Raw genomic sequence first — 24,728 nt, forward strand, 5'->3', positions numbered from 1 at the left:
TTGGTGAGCAAATAGCTCAGCTTTCTTGCCCGTTGGTGAGACATTTTTGAGGTGCATTCTGCTCAGTCTCTTAGAGTGTCTTTAGCAGGATTTAATTCTCAACCCGCATAGCTGTAACCTGCTCATTATTGACAGCCCTCTTCCCTAGCTTCTCACCGTGCTTCCTGGGATTGCCTCTCAAATACAGAGGTGGGATTTGCACCAAAATCCTTGTCTCGAGGTTGGCTTTTGGGGGAACAGGAGCTAATAGCATTATAATCAATATCCTCTTTCATGGGGAATATTCAATTTTTTAAAATAATACGGATGGGCCTGGAAATGAGGGGTGTGGTATTTATACACCTTCCACTGCAGTGGAAGGCTAGGAATCCATCAGCAAGACTCTCCGGAAAGAAAAATGGATAAGAAGCAGAATAATCCTATTGTGTACAATTATAAATATTCTCAACAATGGTTAGAGTTACGGAATACGTATGGCTATATTAAGATAATTAAAAACTTCTGTGTCTCCTATTTATGTAACATACCTGAAAACAAGGTATAAGAAAATGTCTCGTACGTAATGCGATCATGTATAATTTTGAAGATTACCTAAGACTGCATTATCTTTATTCACATCAGGCTATTCAAAACCCAAATACATTTTGTCAAATGTATGCATGGCATAAATGGCAGAGATCTAGAATAATGGCTCTCAATCCTAAGTGACCCAACTCTTACTTTTATAACAAATATTCTGCAATTCTGCCTTTAGTATACTTAATGAAACTTAAGGAAAATATGCTACACATAATTTTAATAATCAATATAACATCCATACATTGATGATATAAACAAAACAAAGGAAAGAAATTTATAATGAAATAATGCATATTTTCATTTCTTTGTGTTTGAGTATGACAACCCCGGAGGCACAATGCATGCATCCATCTATAAATATGTTAGATGGATGTTTGTGCAGCATATAGAAGTAGGTTCAGGAATGATACCACACAGGATGCATAGAAAAATGAGAGGGGGATGCCTGGGTAGCTCAGCGATTAAGCTTTCTGCCTTCAGCCCAGCACATGATCCTGGAGTCTGGGATCGAGTCCCACATTGGGTTCCCTGCATGGAGCCTGCTTCCCCCTCTGCCTGTGTCTCTGCCTCTATCTCTCTCTCATGAATAAATAAATAAAATCTTAAAAAATAAAGAAAAATGAAAAATGAGAGGGCAGAAGGACGATGCACAGCAGAATAAAAACTAGCACAGGACAAGTAAGTGCACGTCTGGTAGGAACAGATGGGACACGTTTGTATGGACACAAGAAAGAGAAGTAACCTTAACTTAGCCTCTGAGAAAGAGCAGATGGTGTGAGTGGAGAAGATGAGGAAGTGTGATTGTCTCACAAATGTGACAGGTTCTATATGAATGATTTAAAAATACTTCTCTATGGGTAGTGATAAAGCAACAGAAAACTGATCTCCTATTCTGAAATCCCACCACGTTAGGGCATGTGCTCCATCTTTAGAACTTAAATCCAGGAGATCACATCCTTTGATATGTGATGTGAAACAGAGATGAACCAGAAAAAGAAAAAGCTCTATAGAAATAAAGTGGTGGTCTAGGGTGAGCACTGGAGGAAGACAGGAAGGAAAAGGCAAACCAACCCTACCACTTCCCAAATCACACCCCAGCACCATAATTTTCATATGTAAATTTCTCAGCCAAGCTTTCTTCTGAGGGTGCCCTGAAAACATGAACCCCACAGGCAGAATGGTGTCAGGCCTTTGCCCCAAGCCTTAACCTTGCCAAGCCTTACTTCCTACTTGCAGCTCTTCGCCTGGAGTCTGGCCTTGCCACTGCAGCCTCTGCTCACTCACAGCCCAGGCTGCAAGTGCTAGGAAATTGCACTGCTCCCGGGTAGCCTTCTGGGACCCATGGGAGCCAGTGGGTAAATAGCCACCTACCGCCCCCTCTGGTGGGATGACTCGGAAGCACTCGCTCCGGTTGCCCACAGTGCTAATTTGTTTGGTCATTCATCTCTATTGGCTTCTACCCTTCCTTTCCCGGTCTCACTTCCCATTCTCCCACTGGTCTTTCCTAGGACAGCTTCCAGACAACTTAAAACTTTGTTTCCAAGTCTACCTTTGGTGAGACCCAAGATAAGACAGATGGTGATCATCTGAAACATTTTTTTTAATTAATTGATGAAACGTAATGAGGTTCTAATTATCTTAAAAGAAATCTCAAATGTTATATTACATTTTGTTGCTTCTGCAGGAAGTGCTCCACTCACTGAAATCTTTTCCACATAAACATGCAATTGGGGAGCACTTGGGTGGCTCAGGGGTTGAGCATCTGCCTTTTGGTACAGGTCGTGATCCTGGGGTCCTGGGATCCGGTCCAGCACTGGGGTCCCTGCAGGGGGCCTGCTTCTCCCTCTGCCTATGTCTCTGCCTCTCTGTGTCTCTCATGAATGAATAAATAATCTTAAAAAAACATGCAGTTGGGAAAATAATGTGAAGAAAAGAACAACCCCCCTAAATCACATTTTAGTTTAATTAACATTTCTTGCAAATTGGCTAATATGTTGCAGCATTTTCAACTGGATTAGTCACCTAATTTGATATTATAAATCCACACTGATCTTTAGAACTAACCGTTATGTGTTTTTAAGTAGCATGAAAGGTAGTAATACAATCCCAAACCAGTATTTTAGACCTCTCCAGTCTTTTCTGCTACAGATTCTGGAACTGTGAAAATTGTGGATAAGAAAGCATCTCTTAAAATGATATGTTTGTTGAAAAGTTTCACGATAATTCCTTCCTCTTTAATAATCTTAATCTTATTTACTTGCAGTTTAAAGTCTTCACTTAACAGTTCTGATACATGCATTATATGTGTCAAATCACTTTGTAATATTTTGGAATTACTATTTAATTTTTCATTGATTGAAACAAAAATTGCATGTCAGTATCAGAGAACAATTAAGTATTTTAAAACAATTTTCTTTGGAATATCATCCTACTTCATATGTAGCATAAAGCAGTCAATCTCCTTTTCAGTCACTGCAAACATTACAAAATATCTTTTACTCAAGGCATTAGTTTGAATTTTATCAATAGAACTGATAGGGTTCATTGATTTTTGGGTGTTTCACTAAGATTTTTGGTGACTGAGGTTGTCAATGAATAATTCAATGACTCACTAACATGGCTGTTTATACTTTCCAGTTGTTTATCAACCCATGTTACTCACTGACCATCTGTTGCAAAAGGACATTGGAAAAGGAAAACATTTCCTGTGAAATAATTTTTAAGAATTTCAAAATTTCACAACTCTGAGTATCCACTGTCTGTACATACAGAAGTGCATTTTCTGCTCAGTGTTTTTACTTCCGTGGATCTTAAATTTGTGGTCAGCAAAGTTTCATTATCATGTAGGTTACTTGCATTCACTTGCAACAGGCTTTCTTTTGTTTGTAGATGACTCCATAGCCTATTTTTTACCTCTTTGGATTTCTTGTAGATCCTTCTATGTACAATATTATTGCTCAACAGAATAGAAGAAATCTTTAAAATTTCTTACTCTTGCAATAGTTAACCTTTCATTTGGGTGGTAAAATTAATTTTTCTCCTATATTGTTTGGATTACCACAGATTGCTATAATTTGTGCCATTCTATAAGAAATGGTACCTGTATCTTTCAGATTAGATTTAAAAGAAACGTTTCAGGGACAATACTATGATTTTCAAGCTTTCCTTAAATCTGTGAAGTTTCTACCTTTGCCAACTCTATGTCTTTATAAAATATTCACTTAATCTTGGTGGGTTCATCTAAATGAATTGGAAAAAAACTATGTTGTACATATGGACACTTTCAAATATTCAACTGAGTATTCTCAACACTTTTTCTAAATATTTTTCTTTATATAGAGTATTTTTACAGTAACAATTTATAATAAGCGCTAGATTTGTACATCCTTTGAAAGACATAGAATCACAAAGACTACATCAGACACATGTAAACTGGTACTGGTGACTCAAATGCAAAAACCTACTACTCAAATGCTGTAGGTGGTATGGTGTTTTGAATGGGTGGACAACTCTTGATTAAGTTCCAAATAATTGCATTCAGCATGTATTAAGACTCTGCCAAGCACACATTTACATGTAAAATGGAATTGGTTCTATTTTTTTTTATTTTTAAAGATTTTATTTATTTATTTATTCATGAGAGACACACACAGAGAGAGAGGTAGAGACACAGGCGGAGGGAGAAGCAGGCTCCATGCAGAGAACCCGATGTGGGACCCAATCCCGGTCTCTAGGATCACGCCCTGGGCTGGGCTGAAGGTGGGCGTTAAACTGCTGAGCCCAGGGATCCCCTGGGATTGGTTCTAGATTCAAATAAATACAATTGGACTTTTACCTACATAAGAAGCATGAGGTTGGAGAGTAAGACATAGCAAAGAGAACAATTAACTTTTTTTTTTTTTGGTAAAAGGATTGTGTCTGGCAGTTACCGGAACCCATGCAGTATTCTTCAATTTACAAAATACACTTTGAGAACCACTGAAATTTTGAAGTTTAGAAAAACAAAGACAAAAAACCTTTCACTTATTTACATTCAATTCTGCAACATTCTTAACTCGTTGCACAGTAACTTATTATGATATGCTCCCTGCTCAGTAAATATCTATTATGAATATTACTGAATCAGTAACAAGATATAACTATCTTTAAAAAGCTTCCAGACTTATTTTCTTATAAATATTAATTTAAAGAAATTAAAATGCTGAAAATGCATTTGATGTCGTATAAAGGCTCCTTTATCTAAGGACTGACCATCAACCCTAGTCATTATCTACTGATTCCTCGAAAAGATTGCTGACTACAATCCCTGGGGATTTGGAAAGGGTGTCCTGGGCCAGAGCATGGAAATAGGATGTGGTTTACAAGTTTAAGGCGCAAAGGCTGTCATGTGATCAGAACTTGGTACTTTGGAAGTTTGTGGTTCTTTTTTTTTTTTTAATTTATTTTTTATTGGTGTTCAATTTACCAACATACAGAATAACCCCCAGTGCCCGTCACCCAATCACTCCCACCCCCCGCCCTCCTCCCCTTCTACCACCCCTAGTTCGTTTCCCAGAGTTAGCAGTCTTTACGTTCTGTCTCCCTTTCTGATATTTCCCACACATTTCTTCTCCCTTCCCTTATATTCCCTTTCACTATTATTTATATTCCCCACATGAATGAGAACATATAATGTTTGTCCTTCTCCGACTGACTTACTTCACTCAGCATAATACCCTCCAGAAGTTTGTGGTTCTTAATTGGGCTGTTGTCCTCCTCTACTGTTAGTAATCTTTAGGAAAAATTGTTTCTAGCTCTGCTCTCTGCTTTCATAGAACGTTGAGCTAAAGGCAAACTGAAATATAGGGAATGCACCTGTCAGGGATATTTGCTCAGCAACCTTCCCCCAGGACTCTCCTAGAGATTTGCTTTTTAATGCTAAAACTTTAGAGATGCTGTGTTTTATTTTATGAAAGGAAGACAATGCCTTCACACCAAGAGGATACAACATTTGGTAAGACCTATCTATTCCCTGCCTGCTAGGGGCTTACTCTTAAACTACCATCCCAATATAGAAAGCAGATTCAGCAAGACATGGTAAGGCAAATGAGGATTCCTAGTACTTGACAGAATTAGTTCTCCATAATACAATCTAGAGAAGAGACAAGGTAGAAATACAGGCAAGGACATTAGAAATGATATACACTGTTTATCACAAATCTGGGACTGTGTGATAAACATTGGCTAAATCACACCAGTGTAGGAGTGCTCAACCTCACACTACTGACAGTTTTGTTGTTTTTTTAAGTAGGCTCCACACCCAGAGTAGGGCCCAACTCGGGGCTTGATCTCACAACACAGACTAAGACTTGAGCTCAGATCAAGAATCAGACACTTAACTGACTGGCTACCCAGGCTCCTGGGAGAATTCTTAATTGTGGGGGTGGCCCTGTGTCTTGTAGGATGTTTAGCAGCATTCCATCTGCACATTAGATGCCAGTAATGGCCCCCCCTTGCAATTCCTTTTTTTTTTTTTTAAGATTTTATTTATTTATTCATGATAGACAGAGAGAGAGAGAGAGAGAGAGAGAGAGAGAGGAAGAGACACAGCCAGAGGGAGAAGCAGGCTCCAAAGCGGGAGCCCGATGTGAGACTCGATACCGGGGCTCCAGGATCACACACTGGGCCAAAGGCAGGCGCTAAACCACTGAGCCACCCAGGGATTCCCATCCCCCCCCCTTGCAATTCTAACACCAAAAAGGTCTTCAAATATTGGCAAGTGTCCTCTGGAGGCCCCAAACTGCCCCCTGTTGAGAATTGCTGCACCAGTGCTTCTCAGACTTTTAAAGCATACAAAGCAGTTGAGGGTCTTGTTAAATGCTGCTTTAGTAGGTCTGGGGGTAGGGCCTGGCACCCTAGTCCAAACAAGATCCCAGGTGAAGCCATGTTGCCCATCCAAGGACAATACTTGCTTCTTAAAAGACAAACCTACAGCTTTCTCCCAGTTAATATGCACAGGTTCTGAGTACAGAGTAGATGTATACCCAGGGTATGAGTATCTGAAAATACTCTCAAGCATACCATATTGTTACTGTGTATCTAGTTAAGAATGTTGCAGAATTTAACATAAATAAGTGTAGGGTTTTTGTCTTTGTTTTTCTAAACTTCAGAACGCTGCTGTATCTCCTATTTCAGTGGTTTTCAAGCCTTTTATCTTGGGATCTCTTCAGAACCCTCAAGGATAAGTGAGAACTATCAGCTTTTGCTAACATGGGTTTATATCTATAGGTACTTATCATGTTAGAAATTAAGAGACAGAAAAATTTAAAACCCATTTGAAATTCATTTAAAAATAAAAATATATCCATTGCACATTAACATAAAATATTTTTGTGAAAAATTACTGTACATTTCCAAACAAAAAATTATGGGGAAAAATAGCATTATTGCACATTTTTGCAAATGTCTAAGATCTGACTTTATAGAAGACTGGATCCTCATACCTGCTTCTGCTTCCAGTTTGTTGGGATACATTGTTTTGGTTGAAATATATGAAGAGGGATCCCTGGGTGGCGCAGCAGTTTGGCGCCTGCCTTTGGCCCAGGGCGCGATCCTGGAGACCCGGGATCGAATCCCACGTCGGGCTGCCGGTGCATGGAGCCTGCTTCTCCCTCTGCCTATGTCTCTGCCTCTCTCTCTCTCTCTGTGACTATCATAAATAAATAAAAATAAAAAAAAAAAGAAATATATGAAGAAAACTTGGCCTCACACAGCATTGTGGTTGGAAAAGGAAGCATTTTTAATAGTCATTTCAGATCATATGGACTTTTTTTGATACTACAGTGGAACTTAACAAGCAGTAGTTTCTTAAAAGTTAGTTGCAATGAGAACTCTGAAACCCTATCAATGAGCTTTTTGTACTCTTACACTAAAGTTTATTGGTTTATCTTGTTTTTTAAAAAATACTTTATTTAAATTCAATTTGCCAACGTATAACACCTAGTGCTCATCTCATCAGTGCCCTCCTTTTTTTTTTTAAGATTTATTTATTCATGTTTTGTTGTTGTTGTTTATTTATTCATAGAGACAGAGAGGGAGAGGCAGAGACACAGGCAGAGGGAGAAGCAGGCTCCACTCATGGAGCCGGATGTGGGACTCGATCCCGGGTCTCCAGGATCACACCCTGGGGGCTGACGGTGGCACTAAACCGCTAAGCCACGGGGGCTGTCCAATCATGTGCCCTCCTTAATGCCGATCACCCAGTCACCCCATTCCCACAATCCTCCTCTTCTGCAACCCTTTGTTTCCCAGAGTTAGGAGTCTCTTACAGTTTGTTTTCCTCTCTAGTTTTTCCCCACTCAGTTCCCCTCCTTTCCCCTATGGTCCCTTTCACTATTTCTTATATTCCACATGAGTGAAACCATATAATTGTCTTTCTCTGATTGACTTATTTCATTCAGCATAATATGCTCTAGTCCCATCCCAGGGGAAGTGAATGGCATAGGTATTCATCTATCTTGCAGTTTGACTCCATCTTACCCACGCAGGATTTTGTAACATGATGCATTGATCAGCTGGAGAATGTTGGTTCACAGAGTTTGCAGCCCTTCCAAAGGCACAATGGGAAGCTCCACTGTACACTCCTGAGTAAAAGGAAATGTCTTTGTACAATCATGAAAATAGTTCTGGCCTTCTGGATTCCCCAAATTGGGGTGGGGGAAGTAGCCACACCTACTTTGAGAACCAGTGACCTATGCTGGCTACCGGTTTTGTTGCTAACCAACAGCTTCTGCAAAAACAAAGAAAAGCCCAATAAATAAAGTCACTTATACTTTCGCCTTCTAGCAATAAATCCGTGTTGAAATTTTGGGTCACTGGCACCTCTCTTCAGAGGCAGGGACTGTGTTTGATTGATCCACAAATTCCAGATTGAGCTCAGCGCCTGGTCCTTATAAACACTAAAAAAATGTTTGTTTGTTTGTTTTTCCTGTAGTTTTGTAAGGTGTCCTTTCCATTTAGCCTTGTCAATTTCGCAAAAAGTATTCTTTAATAACTACACTAGATAATATAGTTTTCAGGTTCAAACTCATTTAAAAAAAAGCATGACTTTGCCTTAAAGATTAATATCATTTTGGGGATCCCTGGGTGGCGCAGCGGTTTGGCGCCTGCCTTTGGCCCAGGGCGCGATCCTGGAGACCCGGGTTCGAATCCCATGTCGGGCTCCTGGTGCATGGAGCCTGCTTCTCCCTCTGCCTATGTCTCTGCCTCTCTCATCTCTCTCTCTCATAAAAAAAAAAAATTAATATCATTTTGCAAGAGAGGAAAAAAAAAAAAAAAAAAAGGCCAGGTCTGGAGGGCGCCAGAGCAGACGCCTGGGGAGCAAGGCGGCTCAGAGCCTCTCGCCCTCGGCCGGACGCCGCACCCCGGGGAGCCCCTGCCGACGCCCTGGGGGAGCGAGCTTCGGCGCCCAGACACACTGAGCATGCGTGGAGCTCGCCCGCGTCCCGTCCCGGGAGAGGTTAGAGGTCGCCAGGAATTAGCCCCGCACCCCCGCCCCGACGCCGGCACTCGGAGGAATCCGCTGCCACGCTGCTCCACGGGGCGTGGGCGCCGCTGAGCGCTGGAACGTTGCTCGCGGCAGCTGCCCTCCGGCTCCTCCCACCATCTCCCCTTCCTTCACTATAGCAGGCCCGCGGCAGTCGGAAAAACCCGGACGGGCGGACGCCTCCGGCTGCGGACCGACTTCCCTTCCCGGGCAGGAAGGGAGGGGGCGGGCGGAGCGGTGCGGCCCGCGGGCCGCGCATGCGCCGCTCACGGGCAGCCCCAGGAGTGGAATCCAGTTGCCGGATTCGCCGCTGCGCCGGGAGTGCGCCTGCGCGGTCTCCGGGTCCCTCCACCTCCGCTTCCCCTCCCCCTGTCCCCCCTCGGGGGCTCCGGGTCCGGCGGGACCATGTTCGCCAGCACCGGCTCCAGCGGGCTTTGTGAGTACCGGCCGCCGCCATCCTGGCTCTTTCCCACGCGGCACCCTGGGCACCTCCTTGAGAAGCCTGGGGGCAGCGGGGACCCTCGGGGTTGTAGGAGGTTTGGGGGCCGACCCTCCATCCCCGCGCCCGAACCTTGGGGGCTCCTCCTGCGGGTGAGGGGCGGCGGGCCCGGCCCCCCCTCCCCCGCCCTCAGCCCGGAGGGGCCAGTGGGCGCTGAGTCCCGCCGGCAGCCCCGGCCCTCACCTGTGAACCCCAGGTACGATGCTCAGGTGTTCCAGGTGGACCGGAAAGTTAGGGTCGGCCTGGGCGTCCCGGTGTTCTCCGGGCTCGACCCCTTGCGCTCCGCGGCGCGGGTGCCAGGCTGAAAGAGGAGGCTGTCCTGGTGGAGCCGATGCTGGAAGCCTGCCCCCTTCCCAGTCACCTTGCTCCATTTAGGCTACAGAGGGACCGAACTGGCTCCCCCCCAGGTGCACATTCCAGCCTCGGTCTCAGGAGCCGACCCCAAGGGTTTACTTAGATTTTTTTTCTTCCTCGGTTTCCCGTGAGAGTTTTTCGACAAATAAAAACTGATTAAAGTACATTAAAGTGGAAGGAAGTGAAGAAGTCATCTGGCAGGAAAGTGCGGACATTGCTGCTGGATGTTGCTGTCATCGTTCACTTGAACGTCCGCGGTGGTCAGCAGATAGAGGGCAAAGCAGTGCATGGAGCCTTTTAAATGACAATTTTTTTTTTTTTTTTCGCTGAAATTGTTTAGTTGGCTTTCGGTAAGGTGGACTGTATGTTAAGTAAACAGCACCGAGATTAGGCACTGGTACAGTAACAGGAACTGTTTGAACAGGCGTAATTTAAAATTGCTTGTCACTGTTGGTACTTCAGAGCTCTCTGCACGCGAACTTAATCGTGCCTCAGTATGGAAGCAGTTGACATTTTCAAATATTAAAAGATGTATTGTGATTGTCAGAAATCTTTTCTGAGAATACAGGTCTCAGTCCGAGACTGCCCATCAGAGCCACAGGCGCAAGGTTAAATCTTCCTCTCTCAACCTCTCGGGTTCTGGAGCGGGTTGAGTATTTATGATTTTCCTTGTTTCATAATTAATTCGATTTATGGTACTCGTTGGCCTCAGAGTAGGTTACAACTACGAGCTAATCTTCTCCAAACCACCCTTGAGATAAAATACATACACATAGGACTGTTGATACTGCTGGTCAAGAAAGTGGTGATTTTCTTGGGATCACACAGTGAGTCCTACACTGGTGGATATAAAATTAATGGTAGAATCTTCCATTTTAGTTATTTCAGCATTCTGAGCTATTTTTACTTGCTGACCAAAATACATGAAAAAATTAAAAAGGTTACTATACTGCATTACTGGGTTACTGGTTACTGCTGGTGATTACTATATTGTAGTAGCCATTGTATTGCAAAGTTTATTCAGATGTGATACGTGGTGACATTGGGGTTAACACTTGATCACGTGGCACAGGGTTGATGAGTACTGAATTCTAGGAACCAAACTCCTACCCAGGGAGAGGCATAGGCCAAGGCTTAGGCCAGGGCCTAAGCTGTCCTGCCCTGTTTCTAAAGTAAGTGTTTCCTCAGGGTAAGACTTGATGGGATGAAAAAAAAAAAAAAAAAAAAAAAGACTTGATGGGATGGCCATTCCTCAGAAGGCCATGTCTTCTGTGCCCATTTAACAAACATTTTGAACATCGATTGTGAGCTAGAAACTGCTAGGTGCTGGGATTGCGATGTTGAACACGTCTTGGTCCCTTGTGTTTGCAGTGTTTACAGTGGACTTTGGGCGGTTTTTCCAGGACTGGTCTTGGCAAGACTGGGTATGAGCAGTTACCTACTTTAAAATTTCTCCTTGCAAGGCTACCCACTGAGAAGTAAGTGATTTCATTTACTAAGTTGTATGGCTCTTTGGCAAGTCAAAGCTCAGATTTTAAGTTAAGTATCCTAAGGAAGGCTAATCTGCCTACCCATGACCCCATGGATGATGAGTAACATTCTCTTTTCAAGAGAAAAAGTCTCTGCATTTCCTACCACCTGCATAGGTTCCTCATTTTGTGACTGGTAGATAATGGGGTTTTAGTGTTACATTTGCCTTCTGATTTATTTATTCATTAAGTGTCTATTGGGTAAGCCACACACTGTGTACAAAGGATAGAGAGGTAAACAGGATAAAGGAGACCAACATGCAATAAGTTAACAAACAGTGTGATTTCCCTTAGTGTTAAGTGTCATGAAGACAAGATGAGTGTAATGGCATGATTGCCTGCTTCAGCAAGTGTGGTCAGGGAGGGTAACCTGGGAATGTGACATTTGAGGTGAGAACCAAATGGTGGGAAGGAGCCAGCCACGTCAGAATTTGTCAAAAAATGTGCATTTTGCAGAAAGGGAGCAGCAAACACAAAGACCGAAACAGGCACGGCAGGGCATTTTCAAGGTACTAAAGAAAGCTGGGTGTTAAATCAAGGGTAGGGCATTTTTGACTGTCTTTGAAACTGTATTGCTCTCTATCTAGTCATGTAGTTATAACTCCATCAAAGTGCGTAGGAAACATGTTTAAGACGTATTTTAGGGTGCTTGTTTATAGACCAGTGCATCACTTAATTATATGTTGAGTAATAAATATATTATTTATTATACTTACTAATAAGTTTTCCCATTACTTAGTCACTTCGTAGTATATTCACTGGGAAACAATAGACATAACCTACATTAATTGCATGTCTAATGTATTCCAGGCTTAGTTCCCAGACTCAAGGAGTTCATTGTCTAGTGGGGAAATATTTTTAAAAAGAAAGGAAACAACTTGTGTACTTGGTGCTGTGGGTGTATTGCCGGGGATGGGGTGGTGAGGGGAGAGGCACAGTTGTTAGCATAGGGTGATACTTGAACTGAGTTTTGACGGATAAGTAAGAATTTTTCAGGCATGCAAGTTGGGAGAGGGCCTCAAAGAGGGATGGGGCCTGGGCAGGCCTGGCAGAGAAGCAGGAAGTAATGAATTAGAGGATTGTTGGTTATGGCTGGACTGAGCAGTTTAGGAGGTGTGTGGTAAAATCATCCACTTGAAGATAGAGAAGAGGGAGGAGCTAGGGAAGAAGGCAGAGGAATGGCTAAGGTTCCTCCTCATCAGGAACACAGATAGGAATGAATGATAGAGGAAAGTCCAGAGAAGCAGAAGGTGATGATCTAGATCACTACTTGGGAATGCTACATGTTGCCATGGGAAGGAAGATGGGAGATTATTGTTGGTGATGGGAGCAGTATTTTCCACATGCTGCCTGAGTCCTAGCTGTAAAAAATATCAGCCATGGAGCTTTCTTTTTTTTTTTTTTTTAAATGTTAAGATCTCTTTTTTTTTTTTTTAATTTTTATTTATTTATCATAGTCACAGAGAGAGAGGCAGAGACACAGGCAGAGGGAGAAGCAGGCTCCATGCACTGGGAGCCCGATGTGGGATTCGATCCTGGGTCTCCAGGATTGCGCCCTGGGCCAAAGGCAGGCGCCAAACCGCTGCGCCACCCAGGGATCCCAGCCATGGAGCTTTCTGAATGTCCATACACCTGGGTCTCATCCCCAGAGAGACAGATTGAGAAGGGCTAATGTGGGCATCAGAAATCTGAATTTTTAAAGCATCCCCAGGAGATTCTAAGGGAAAAAGAGATTTGGATCAAAACGAGGGTGGCCAACAGAAGAGGCAGAGAGAATAGAGTCCAGTGGGAGATGCTGAAGGCACCAGATAAGGCAGTGAACAGGTTAGAGAAGGAGGATTTTAAAGATGTGCAAGTAGGTAGATTGTGTCAATAAAACTTGTTGGATTTGCGGGAGGAGGAGTTGAAGGTGGCTCTTGCTAGACAGATGGTCTTACTATTCACTAAGGTAGGGGAGGCAGAAAACGGGGGTGGAGGGGAAAGAGAGAGAGGCAGAGACACAGGCAGAGGGAGAAGCAGGCTCCATGCAGGGAGCCCGATGTGGGACTCAATCCTGGGACTCCAGGATCATGCCCTGGGCCAGAGGCAGGTGCTAAACCGCTGAGTCACCCAGGGATCCCAAGATTTTCATTTATTTATTTGCAAGAGATAGCATACACAAGCGGGGAGGAGGGGCAGAGGGAGAGGGAGATGGAGACCTGAGTTGAAGGCACACACTTAACTGACTGAGCCACCCAGGGGCCCCTACCCATCTCATCCTAAGGTACCCCAAAATAGGAGCTGTCACTTGTTTATATCTACCCTTTAACAGTTGTCAGTGACTTCCCATTGTAGGTGATATTTGAGTTGATCTTTGAGGGATGAGTAGGAGTTGGTCAGGCATGCAGATTTTGTTCCTTTCCCTTTTCCCCAAGCTAAAAGAATAAAGCACTCTTCTAGCTGGAGCCCACCTCCCATCTCTTCTTAACTCATTCTCTACTGCCTTTTCTAACACCACTTCTTCATCCTCTCCTCTGAGAGGATGAGCCTGGCATGTGGTTAAATCTGGTGCTTTCTCCTGTTGATGCTGTAGTGGGCTTTCCAGAGACTCCCAGAGTACTTCAGATCCCTTACCTGTGGAAAGGAGAGAATATTATTGTCTATTTTGTTGAGTTGTTGTGAAGATTAAGAGTTACTGTGTGTAAAGCTCCTTGGCCAGGGTTAGGTATTTTTAGCTGGATCCTTCTGAGTGTGTTCTCAAGAATACAAAAGCATAGCCCATCTGTTGACCCTATCCTGTACCTTCCGGGCTGCTGACTTCTGTTTCTTCTTCCCAACCTTGGTCCTTGAAAGATGATCTTCACTTTATTTCCTCTCTCACTTCCCTAATCTTTAGCCCTCTGCAGTTCATCAGCTGTTCTTTGATGTTGCTCACTGGCATGATGGTTGCTCTGTACTCTACCCATTGCAAGCCTGAATCTGCCCCACTGTGCCACAAACCAGGTGACCAGGGACGTCCACTCCAGTGGATCTACCAGATGCTTCTCAGTCCTTGACTTCGTGGAATGTTCTCTTGCATTAGCCTTGGTGAACATTTCCTTCTAAAATTCTGTACTCCTTGACTTTTATTTTTGAATTCCATGCCCACCTGGTTTTCTTCATACCTCTTGACCACCTCTTCTTAGTTTCTCTCATCTCCTCAGAGTTTACTGAATTTGGCATTACTGGGTTATTATAGTTACTGTAAGGAGAGCAGTTTCAGTGGTGCATTAAGGCTGAAACCTGCTTTGTTGAGATAAGGAGTGAACTAGGTGGACAGTACAAGTAGTGAGACTGGACCATGGGGACATGCAGCAGGGAGGGAATCTGGGGAAGACACAGCTGAGTTAGGCCCTTTGAAGACTCAGGAGCTTGGGTGTTTTGTTAGCTAAAATTTACACAGCACTGAGATGGAAACCGGAGCAAATTTATTAGCGTGAGAAATATGGTTTTGAGCTGAACTGAAACCAGTGAAACTGGTTTTGGCCCGAAACCAGTTAGAGAGCCTGGAATCAGATGTAGTTAGGGAAATTGGATGCATCCAAGGTCCAGTGAGTGGTGTGAGCCTGCAGGAAGGACATTCATCTCACTCTAGAGATGGGTGAGCCGTAAGGATTGGTGGGGTCATTCATGGCCTGCCTACTCTGTCCCCTGCATAAGGCTGAAATGGACACCATGAAAATTTACCACTACCGCTATTTTTGTGCTGTAGTGGTACAAAGTACCAAGCTGTGTTATGGATTCAGTGTGTTAAATACCAAACTTGTAGGAGACGATCAAATATTTTTATCTCTCACCATCTCTTTAAAATGTACTCAGCTTGGAGAGCTTTGTGCTTTTGTGAAAGGGTATCAGACCTATGACTTTGTATTTACTCTTCAAGTTATTGATTCAGCAACTGTTTAATGAGCACTCCTGTGAGCCAGCCACTCTTCAGGTGCTTGGAATTCAGTAGCAAATAAAAGACAAAAAGTACATTCAAGTAGCAATAATCTTAGGGAATAAAAGTCACAAAATAGAGGCTCTATTTAAAATTCAAAATATGCAGTTAGGGACTCCTGGATGGTTCAGTTGGTAGAGCATGTGACTCTTGATCTCAGGGTCATGAGTTCAAGTCCCATGTTGGACATGGAGCTTACTTTAAAAAAAAGTAAAAATAGGGCAGCCCCGATGGCGCAGTGGCTTAGCGCCGCCTGCAGCCCGGGGTGTGATCCTGGAGACCCGGGATTGGGTCCCACGTCGGGCTCCCTGCATGGAGCCTGCTTTTCCCTCTGCCTCTCTCTCTCTCTCTCTCTCTCTCTGTGTCTCTATGAATTAAAAAAACAAAACAAAACAAAACAACAACAAAAAAACTCTCTACAAAAATTAAATAAAAAAAGTAAAAATAGGGCAGCCCAGGTGGCTCAGCAGTTTAGTGCTGCCTTCAGCCCAGGGCCTGATCCTGGAGACCCGGGATCAAGTCCCACATTGGGCTCCCTGCATGGAATTTGCTTCTCTCTCTCTCTCTCTCTCTCTCTCTCTCTCTGTCTCTCATGAATAAATAAAAAATCTTAAAAAAATAAAGTAAAAATATAAATATGCAGTTGAGTATTTGAATCAATACTTAAGTCTTCATTCAAAGGTAAGACTTTTTCTTCCTTTTTCTCCTGGTTAAGACTTGTACTTGACAACCACTTGCTGTGAGAGAAAGGAGGGTGATTGGCTTCTGCTCTTTTTGTGTTCCTCTATTGTCTCTCAGATTTTCTGTTTCTGCCCTTATTAGGTTCTAGATTAGGTGGAGTGGGAGGAGGAAGGAGGGAGGAACTAGGAGAGTTCTTTTGTGGCGCCCTCAGCCTGGTACATGGTTACAGCTGACTCTCCTCAGGGCTCTTGAGATTCTTTTGAGATTCCCATGTCTGGTGCTCCCCTGTCTTCAGGGGATGCATCTTTATGTTGTTGGGCTTTCTTTGGTTTGCTATTCCTTAGTTCCTTCCACCTTCAGTTTCCTCCTTCTGGAGTCCTTTGGCTTGCTTAAGGGCACTGTCAGACTGAGCCAAAGATAACCCCAGTGGTGACTCTTACATGTGGTCTACCACGTCTCTGCTGGAATTGCTGATTCTTTGCCTTGGTTGTACATTTTGAACCCTAAAATCAATGTGGGTTCTCCTTCCAGTCTTTAGGTTTCCCAAGGTGGAAATCCACTGGACTCCCACCTCTTGAGTCACTTACTTAACTCACTGGAGAGGCCCTTTGAGCCCCTGACTCAAGGGGGATGTGAAGATATGGTTGTGATGTGAAGATATGGTTGTACTCAAAGCACTTGGATGCTTACTCTACAAATCTTTTTCCTAATTTTCTCTGTGCAGTAGAGAACTCTTGCTATTTCACTCACTCTTTCTGTATTCATAATCGGGCTGAGAGGAGACTAAGAGTTTTGGTACTACATTTAGATTAATTTTCTTTGTAAATTCTGCATTTTGGTATAGAACCTCCCTTTGGTTGCAGCAGCTTATGTATTTGGTACTTTAATGGAAACTCCAATTTTATTGTCTTGTTTTAGTTGGGTTTCTGTTTTGGTGGCCAAGATTCATCTGGCTGGCCTCTTTATTTATTTATTTCTTATTTTGTTTTAAGATTTTATTTATTCATGAGAGACAGAGAGAGAGAGAGGTAGAGACTTAAGCAGAGGGAGAAGCAGGCTCACTCTCAGGAGCTGGATGTAGGACTCTATCCCAGGACCCCGACCCCGGGATTACGCCCTAAGCCAAAGGCAGACACTCAACCACTAAGCCACCCAGGCATCCTGGCTGACCTCTTTAAAGGTGACTTTAGAATTTATATATCTCTGCTCTAATTTCATTCTTCGTTGCAGTAAAGATTAACTAACTCATCAGGCCTGGATTGCCCAAACCCTGCACTGCCTTTAATGCCTGACTCTTGGGGAGAAGCTATTTCCTATATTTCTTAAGTTTTGGAGGAGTATATTCTTGAATTTCTTTTCTTTTTTTTTTTTAAGATTTTATTTATTCATGAGAGACACAGAGACAGAGACACAGGCAGAGGGAGAAGCAGGCTCCATGCAGGGAGCCCGACATGGGCCTGGATCCCGGGTCTCCAGGATCATGTCCCGGGCCAAAGGCGGCGCTAAACCGCTGAGCCACCCAGGCTGTCCTATTATTGAAATTCTTGAGGAATGTATTATTTATTTAAGAAGATGTCCTGAGTGACTCAGTCGGTTAAGTGTCTTACTTCATCTCAGGTCATGATCTCAGGGTCTTGGGATCGAGCCTCGCGTTGGGTGCCCTGCTCAATAGGCACTCTGCTTCTCCCTCTCCTGTCCACCCCTACTGTGTTCTCTCTCTCTCAAAAAAAAAAAAAAAAAAAAAATCTTAAATTTTTTTTTTTTTTAGCTGAGAAGGAAAGGCAGGTATTCATTAGGGAAGGATAAGCTTGGTATTATTTTTTATTTTTTAAATTATTCATTTACTACACCCAGTGTGGAGCTCAAACTCAGGACTTGGAGATCAAGAGTTGCATGCCCTACTGACTGAGCCAGCTGGGTATCCCAAGGCAGAATGCATTTATTTATTTATATATATAAAATATATATAAAAAATATATATATTTATGGGCAGCCCAGGTGGCTCAGCGGTTTAGCACCGCCTTCGGCCCAGGGCCTGATCCTGGAGACCCGGGATCAAGTTCCACATTGGACTCCCTGCATGGAGCCTGCTTCTCCCTCTGCCTATGTCTCTGCCTCTCTCTCTCTATCTCTCATGAATAAAAATAAATAAAATCTTTAAAAAATATATATACATATATTTATTATTTATTTTATTTAAAATCAAGTTAGTTAACATAACTGTAGTATTAGTTTCAGGAGTAGAATTTGGTGATTCATCACTTACATATAATGACCAATGCTCATCCCAAGTGCCCTCCTTAATGCCTGTCACCCATTTAGCCCATCCTCCCACCCACCACCGGTCTAGCAACCCTCAGCAACCAAATTATATTTATAGTTTGCCTCCCTCTCTGTTTTTTATTTTTTATTTTTATTTATTTTTTTTAGATTTTTTTTTCCTTTAAGATTTTATTTATTCATCCATAGATACACAGAGAGAGAGAGAGAGAGAGAGAGGCAGAGACACAGGCAGAGGGAGGAGCAGGCTCCATGCAGAGAGCCTGATGTGGGACTCGATCCAGGGTCTCCAAGATCATGCCCTGGGCTGCAGGCGGCACTAAACCGCTGCGCCACTGGGGCTGCCCTGTTTTTTTTTTTTTTTTTTTTTTTTAATATTTTATTTATTTATTCATGAGAGACACAGACTGAGAGAGAAGCAGAGACACAGGCAGAGGGAGAAGCAGGCTTCATGCCGGGAGCCCGACGTGGGACTTGATCCCGGGACCCCAGGATCACACCCTGGACGGAAGGCAGGCACCAAACCGCTGAGCTACCCTTGGATCCCCTCCCTCTCTGTTTTTATCTTATTTTATTTTTCCTTCCCTTCCCCTGTGTTCATGTTTTTTAAATTCCACATATGAGTGAAATCATATTTGTCTTTCTCTGACTGACTTACTTCACTTAGCATAATACACTCTGGTTCCATCCATATCATTGCAAGTGGCAAGATTTCAATCTTTTTTTTTTTTAATTTTTATTTATTTATGATAGTCACAGAGAGAGAGAGAGGCAGAGACACAGGCAGAGGGAAAAGCAGGCTCCATGGACCGGAAGCCCGACGTGGGATTTGATCCCGGGTCTCCAGGATCGCGCCCTGGGCCAAAGGCAGGCGCCAAACTGCTGTGCCACCCAGGGATCCCGATTTCAATCTTTTTGAAGGCTGTGTAATATTTTATTGTAGGTGTATACCATATTTTCTTTATCCATTCATCAGTCGATGGACATTTGGGTTCTTTCCATAATTTGGCTATTGTTGATAGTGCTGCTGTAAACATTGGGATACATGTGCCCCTTCAAATCAGCATTTTTCTGTCTTTCGGATAAATACCTAGTAGTGCAATTGCTAGGTCATAGGTAGTTCTGTTTTTAACTTTTTAAGGAAACTCCATACTGTTTTCTAAGGAGAAAGCTTTTAAAAACAATGTTTCTTTTTCAGTCTAAAAGTAATTAATCATGTTACAGAAAGTTTGAAAGATAGAAAAAAGCGCTGTTAGTATTTCACTTAATTTTCTTCATCTTTTTTTTTTTTTAAACATTTTTTAATTTATTTATGATAGTCATACAGAGAGAGAGAGAGGCAGAGACACAACAGGCAGAGGGAGAAGCAGGCTCCATGCACCGGGAGCCCGACGTGGGATTCGATCCCGGGTCTCCAGGATTGCACCCTGGGCCAAAGGCAGGCGCCAAACTGCTGTGCCACCCAGGGATCCCTTAATCTTTTTTTCTGACACATTTATGTTCTTGTTTTAAATGAACTGATTTTGTTATGATAAAATGAATAGAATTCATTTTAGAAAATTCCAAAATATGGAAAGGTAGTAGAAAGGAATAAAGATAGCATTTATTGACATCTTGGTGTTTATATTCATACTTACTCTAGTGCAAAAATGAAAATCTAAGTAATTAAAAATAAATTTATCACTCTCAAATACTATTTTGTAACTTGCCTTTATTTCACACCAAGACTTTTAAAAAGCAATCACAGTGACTATGTGTGTATCCTGCTTTTCTCTGATTTATCATGAGTGTTTCTCAAGTATGCTCTTCTTAAAGAATTAGGTTGGTGCTTTTCTTTCTTTCTTTCTTTCTTTCTTTCTTTCTTTCTTTCTTTCTTTCTTTCTTTCTTCTTTCTTTCTTTCTTTCTTTCTTCTCTCTCTCTCTCTCTCTCTCTCTTTCTTTCTTTCTTTCTTTCTTTTTTTCTCCCTATTATGGGGATGCTTAGAGCATCTTAATTTTCAGATGTTTCTAGAAATGAAAGAAAAGTAAATAAAGAGTATTCTCTTGGGAAGCCTGGTGACTCAGCGGTTGAGTGCCTGCCTTTGGCCCAGGGTGTGATCCTGGAGACCTGGGATGGAGTCCCACATCGGGCTCCCTGCAGGGAGCCTGCTTCTCTCTCTGCTTATGTGTCTGCCTCTCTTTCTCTCTTTGTGTCTCTCATGAATAAATAAATAAAATCTTTAAAAAAAAAAAGAGCATATTCTCTTATAACTTTTGATACATACTGCTAAATTCCAACCCTAAAGGATGGTATGTATAACTTCACCAGCAGTTTAAGAGAGAAAGGATTGCTTTACTAAAGTTATTACATTAAAAAAGTTATTACATTTAATTTTCAGAGTAATGCTAGATACTGTTCTGTTTTTGCTATACAAATGAACATTTTGAAGCTCAGAATATAATTTGTCCAAAATCATATAGCTAGTATGTCAGAGAGCTAGGATCTGAATCCAGGTTTGCCTAGGTTTAAGTAAAATGCTAGGAGCAATGGCAATATAAATTCTAAGCATTAGGAAAAATACCTGGGGGAAAGAATCATAATCTAAATGAGGATTCTGTGTATCTATATGATTTCTTAAGAATTTTCAATCAATAAGTAATAGGTTGTTGGTTTTATTTCTGTCACAGTCTAAGTTTCATTTATATAACACATTGCTTATGTAACAGTTACTACTAGGCTCTGTTCTAAGCAGTTTACATATATTAACTCATTTAATTCTCAGAACAATGAGGTATTAGTATTATTATCCCCAGTTTGCAGATAAGAAAGTTTAGGCACAGACATTTAAGTAGCTTCACTAAGATCACATAGCTGGTAAGAAGCACAGTTGGCATTTGAACCTAGGGACACCTATGTGGCTCAGTCAGTTAGGCGTCTGCCTTAGGCTCAGGTCACGATCTCAGGATCCTGGGATCAAGCCCTATGTTAGGCTCCCTGCTTGGTGGGAGCCTGCTTCTCCTCCCTCTGCTGTTCCCCCCATTTGTGCTATCAAATAAATTAATAAAATCTTTAAAAAAAATAGAATTTGAACCTAGACAATCTGAGTCCATTGTGTTCTGAATGAATGCACACTACTGCTTCACAGACTTAAGGGAGTTTATTTATATTTATGTCTCCTGACCACTGAGATAGTCAGTCTGGTGACTAAGATAATAGTTCAGTTTAGCTGCTGAGCTGGTTTCCCAGTCCTTGGAAGCTGCAATACTGTTGCTTTTCCTTCCTCCCCTTGCACCTGCTCCTCTGTTCTACCTGTTGTTTTCAACCCTTACCCCCCCCCCCCCCCCCCCCCCCCCGCCCCGCCCCGCCCCGCAGTCTCCCTCTGTTCCCTCTTTGTTCCTAAGGCGGAACCAAGATCCAGTTTGGCTTTTAGTAGGTATAGTTCATCACCTAATTATGATCTTCTTGTCATTGCTAATGAACTATAATTATTTGCATTTTCTCCTTTTTCCCTTTTCTTCATTCATTAGTCAAGTTACTATCTGCCTTCTTCCATTCTCAAATTGTCTCAGTTGTATTAATGAAGATGGGACCTATCTTAAATCATGCTATGTTAAAAGTATATTTCTATAGAATTTTAATAAGTATAATATGCGGAAGAATATCTTGTTGTGGCGCCTGAGTGGCTCAGTTGGTTAAGTGTCCTACTCTTGATTTTGGCTCAGTCATGATCTCAGGGCTGTAGGATCAAGCCGCCACATTAGGGTCTGCACCGGCCAGAAAGCCTACTTAAGATTGTCTCTGCCCTCCCCTCACCCTCTCTTGCTCTCCATCTCTTAAAAAAAAAAAAAAAGTATCTTGTAAATAATTTACTCCAGCATTTTTGAAGTGTGGGGCTGCTTGAGTTTTTTCTTTTTTTAAATTGCTTTAAGCTTATTTTTACGTTGAATATTACAATGTTTTTTTTTTTTAAGATTTATTTATATTTTTTAGTAACGTCTACATCTAACGTGGGGCTTGAACTTGCAGCCCTGAGATCAAGAGTTGCATGCTCTTCTGACTGAGCCAGCAAGGCACCCCTTACTTAGTTTATTTTTACTAGCTTTATTGAGATCTAACTGACAAAAGCTTTATATATATGTTGTATGTGACATTTTGTTATATGTACATGTTGTGAAATGATTACTGAAATCAAGTGAATTAATGTATCTATCACCTCACATAGTTATCTTTGTGTGTATATGTATGTGTGAAAACATTTGCGATCTACTCTCAACAGATTTCAGGTATACAATACAATGTTATCACCTAGAGTCATTGTTCTGTACATTGCTTAAGTTTTCACCCTCATTTAAATCATGATTATAAATGAGAATTGTAATTTAACCTTCATTTAAATCATTATTCTCTTTCCCAGATATTTGTCTTAAGATTTTGTAAGTTATATTGCCGTTGTTTTCAGACATTTCCCAGTGTTATATCATCTTAGTCCGTTGAATGTAGTATGATAGAGTGGAAAGAGCACAGAATTCTTTGGAAAGTGTTCCGTAGTGGCGTGTGGTCCTAATGTTGTCAGGTAGACTGTTTCTTAAAGACTGAGAAGGCAGATTAGTGCTTCTGAGACCCTTAGAGGCCCTGCAACAAAGAGATTTAACTTTACTCTTTGTCTCTTAAGACTAGAGGGTATGGTTTTCCATTGTATAAAATTTGGGACTGTAAGGAAGAAACATAAAGTTGAATGTCTGTACTGCTCAGGCTTCATCCCTACTTACATATTGGTTTTGTACAAGTTTTTTAGGCCTGTATGTATATGTATAAACATTTTTTAAAAGTAAAATTGGACCTGTACACAGTTTTGTATTCTTTAATCTTTTTAAATGAATTTGCCTCCTATCATTAATAATGCTCAAAGTTGACTTCTAACAGTTTTGCCTTATTACAAAATTGAGACATGCTTGGCTGCCAAAAATTTAAAAATTATATAAATCATAACATAAAAATAGTACCATATAATTACTCCCCCATTTAAATAAACATCACTATAGTTTATTGCTCAGTCTTTTAGACTTTTTTCATGCATGTGCTTTCCTGTGCATTTTTTCCTCTCTCACACACGTATATATGCTTACATGTATGTGTATGTAGTTTTACACAGACATGGCCTTCAAATATGCATTTGTTGGCTCCCCCCAAATTATCTTAGATACAGAATTATAAGTCTGAAAGATTATGTTATATTAAATTGTTTTTCTCCAGCATTTTCCCATTTAAACAGTGTTGTGGTGAACATCTTTATAATTAAGTTATTGATCATCAGACAGCCTCGGTGGTGCAGCTGTTTAGTGCCACCTGCAGCCCGGGGTGTGATCCTGGAGATCCGGGATCGAGTCCCGCGTTGGGCTTCCTGCATGGAGCCTGCTTCTCCCTCTGCCTGTGTCTCTTCCTCTCTCTCGCTCTCTCTGAATAAATAAATAAATCTTAAAAAAAAAAAAGTTATTGATCATCTCTTTGACTTCATCTGAAGAAATGTTCACAGGGGCACCCGGGTGGCTCAGTCATTTGAGCATCTGATTCTTGATTTTGGCTCAGGTGATGATCTCAGGATCCTGGAATTGAGCCTCTCCACCCCCGCCCCCCCCAAGTCAGGCTCCATCATCAGCAGGGAGTCTGCTTGAGATTCTGTCCCTCTCCCCTCGCACCTTCCCCATGCACTCTTTCTCAAATAAGTAAATAAATTTTACTTCACACTTTTCAGCAGTTCAGTAACGTATCTTTCTCACCAAACTTGTAACAGTGGAACACGATAAGTTAAAATAATTTTTGCCCCTTGAGAGATGAAAAAATGGCATTTTATTGTTGCCTTAATCTGCATTTCTTTGAATATCTGGGAAAGTGAACTTTTTTCCTCTTTCATTTTTACTGGCCATTTTAATATAGTTTTTGAACAAATTTGACTGCTTATGTGCTTTGCTCATTCTTTTTCTACTGGAATATTAGTATTTTATTAACTTGATTTATAAAAGCCTTGTAAAGTATTAGCTTTTGTCTTGGTGTATGTTATAAATATTTTTACCACTTATCAGTTGCTTTTTAATTTTATTCATGAATTTTTTCATATAAAATTTTTCATAAATAAGTCATTAAAATAAAGATATTTAGCTCATAAATTTTATTAGGCCAAATTTATTCTTTATCAGGCCCTAAGCCTCTGAGATCTGTTGAATATTTATCTAACATTTTTGTTTCTTTTTACCTAACAATGAAGGTACTATATACTGCTGGTACAAATACGAACAGTCCAGGAGAGTAAAAAACAAAATGTGAAATTCTCTCTCATTGCCAGCAAT

The 24,728-nt window shown here is 41.7% G+C and overlaps 1 protein-coding gene across 2 annotated transcripts in view; it reads left to right on the top strand.

Annotated features, from left to right (window-relative positions):
* The first annotated feature begins 9,186 nt into the window (after positions 1-9,186).
* Positions 9,187-24,728, top strand: part of UBAC2 (UBA domain containing 2) — a 179,691-nt gene continuing 164,149 nt past the window's right edge. Inside the window, exon 1 of one of the 2 annotated variants that reach the window (XM_038569946.1) lies at positions 9,187-9,539. In XM_038569946.1, the coding sequence (XP_038425874.1) occupies positions 9,509-9,539 (31 nt within the window). In that variant the 5' untranslated portion in view covers positions 9,187-9,508. The remainder of the gene's footprint in view (positions 9,540-24,728) is intronic. The other variant, XM_038569945.1, reaches the window with a different exon arrangement.

Source organism: Canis lupus, chromosome 22 (assembly GCF_011100685.1).
Source record: "Canis lupus familiaris isolate Mischka breed German Shepherd chromosome 22, alternate assembly UU_Cfam_GSD_1.0, whole genome shotgun sequence".
NCBI classification, from domain to species: domain Eukaryota; kingdom Metazoa; phylum Chordata; class Mammalia; order Carnivora; family Canidae; genus Canis; species Canis lupus.